At 50.3% G+C, this 2,386-nt stretch overlaps 1 protein-coding gene across 1 annotated transcript; it reads right to left on the bottom strand.

The window, feature by feature from the left end:
- Positions 1–489: 489 nt before the first annotated feature.
- LOC308089000 (monocarboxylate transporter 2-like) lies at positions 490–2,139 on the bottom strand (the record flags this gene model as incomplete). Its single annotated transcript, XM_080433579.1, has 2 exons — positions 490–1,278; positions 1,507–2,139. The coding sequence occupies 2 exons, from the start codon at positions 2,137–2,139 to the stop codon at positions 490–492; spliced, it is 1,422 nt and encodes a 473-aa protein (XP_080289705.1).
- Positions 2,140–2,386: the final 247 nt, after the last annotated feature.

Below are 2,386 nucleotides of genomic sequence, written 5' to 3'. Positions count from 1 at the left end.
GAATTGAGTAAAAAGGACCCCATTGGAAACAAGCCATAGTGCTTTCTTGGGTTTAAAATCCTCTTAACTGACCTTGTATTGAACTGTGCTTCCATGTGTTTGTCTTTGCAAACTGTTAATAAAGTATTCAATCAATGAATCAATCAATCAAATCAGAGGCCCACATGAGGCTCAAACCTCACTCAAATGGAGACATGTCATCAATATGTCACTGATATGACTGACGTCACATGAAATCTGAGATCCACACTGGATCTCCCATGTGGATCCCAAAAACCACAGGGAGAGACACGCAGCAACGGCTTGGGAATCAAACCCACGACTTGCCGTCAAGCTCCATTAGAGCCTATATGTGTATACGCCTTAACTACTAGGCCATCACTACACGTTTATACTCAGGCTGAGAATGCCTGAGTATAAATCTGTGGGCTTTTTTTTCTATTTTTTTTTAAGGTGGTGTTGACAGGGAATTATTGTCAGGACAAAGGACTAGACGTTAGATTCCTTGTCGTCGTGGTTCCCTTGGTCTTCAGAGGTCTGAGCCTCTGTGTCAACTTCACTCTGGCCCTGGGCATCATGGTCAGCATTTTCTGTTTCCACCAGTTTGAGCGTTGCCTCGTGCTGCTTGCGCTCGCGCTCCAGAAGTCTGTAGTTGACGAAGTTTCCAATGAATAGCCAGATGCTGGACACAATCACAATGGCTCCACAGGAGACATACATGTGCTTGTAACTTCCTGCATCGATCAGTTTTCCTGCAAGTGGTGGACCGAGGAGGACCGGGCAGCACTCCACAATGGTGGTGAGACCCATAGCACTGGAGAACCTCTGAGGTCCAACCAGGTCCTGCAATGTCTCAAACAGCACAGAGCTCACCATGCCAAAGGTAAAGCCAAAGAAGCCTGTATATATTACCAGACCTGTATAGGTCTCTGCAAACGGGCAGAGAATGTGACATATCCCACATAACAAGATAGCAAAGCTGAAGAAGTACTGGATCCTGGGTCTGATCCACCTCGAGTTAGCAAACAGCCCCATGGAGGGTCTGGCGACCATGTCAGTGAAAGCCATAATGGAGAGCAGGAAGGCCGCCTCGTACTCCGGCACACCCATAGACTTGGCGTAGTTTGTCAGGAAGACAACGGGCGCAAAGAAACCGGAGAACATGATAACGTTGCCCGACAAGTAGATGAGAAAGCCACGATGCTTAAATAGGCTCAGGTCCAGGTACTTGTTGACCGTCTGATAAGCGCTGATAAGCGCTCCACCTTGCTTCTCTGGCTTTGTGCCAGTCTCGGATGCCAACTCTTCACCCTGATTCTCTGGCTTTGTGCCAGTCTCGGATGCCAACTCTTCACCCTGCTTCTCTGGCTCTGTGCCAGTCTCGGATGCTAACTCTTCACCCTGCTTCTCTGGCTCTGTGCCAGTCTCGGATGCCAACTCTTCATCCTTATTCTCCTCTGGCTTGGCGGTGGTCAACTCATCTTCCCCTGGTTTTGTGGCTTTTACAGATTCCAACTCGATATTCTCCTGGAGCTTGCCAGGTGGGGGGCCAAGGGGCCTCATGAGGGAGCCGGCCACACAGCTGAGGAGCATCAGGCCTGCCAGGATGAGGAAGCTACCGCTCCAGCCGTAGGTGTTCGAAAGGTACTGGTTCATAGGAGCCAGTAGGCTGAGGAACACAGGACTGCCGGTCATTGCCAGTCCGTTCGCCATGGGCCTTTTCTTGTTCCAGTACTTGCCGATCATCGTCAAGGCCGGCTGGAGGTTGAACGCTAAGCCCAGTCCTACAATAAAACCGGCACAGACGTAAAGCTGCAAGACATTTTTGCAGAAGGAGGCAGAGAGCATCCCAGTGGCACATAGGATCCCCCCCATCATGACTATGGGCCTAGAGCCATACTTGTTGACCAGTATGCTGCTTATGGGACCTGCGGCGTACATGACAGCCAGCATGATGGAGGAGATCCATGAGATTTCACTGTCGGAAGCACCAAAGTTCTTCTGGAGGTCCTTAAAGAAGACGGTGATGGCCTTGGGGAAAGCAAAGGAGAAGCCAATGGAGATGAAAGCTGCCACCACTACGGCCCACCCCCACCCCCCGTCTGGGGGCTGCACCGCAGGACTCGGAGCTGCAGACATTATGTCTTGGCTCGGCTCGGCGCTCGCTGTTCGCTCGTCTCCCTGTGTCTGCTATAAGCAGGCACACAGAGGTCTGTGCTTCTTTGTCTGTGTGCGCTGAAGGCTTGCGAAGGCGTGCTTGGTGTGCTCTATTCTTAGTGATCCCTTTTGTTATCACTACTACAGTACACGGTTAAGGAACAGAAACCAAAGATGCCAAAGATTCCTTTACTCTTACTCTCGTATATAAGACAAATATCCTCAATTC

Source organism: Gymnoscopelus braueri (genome assembly GCF_963280865.1).
Source record: "Gymnoscopelus braueri genome assembly, chromosome: 1".
In the NCBI taxonomy this organism is placed as follows: Eukaryota; Metazoa; Chordata; class Actinopteri; order Myctophiformes; family Myctophidae; genus Gymnoscopelus; species Gymnoscopelus braueri.
Note: the sequence above shows the minus strand (reverse complement) of the source record. Positions and strands in the feature narration are given on the sequence as shown.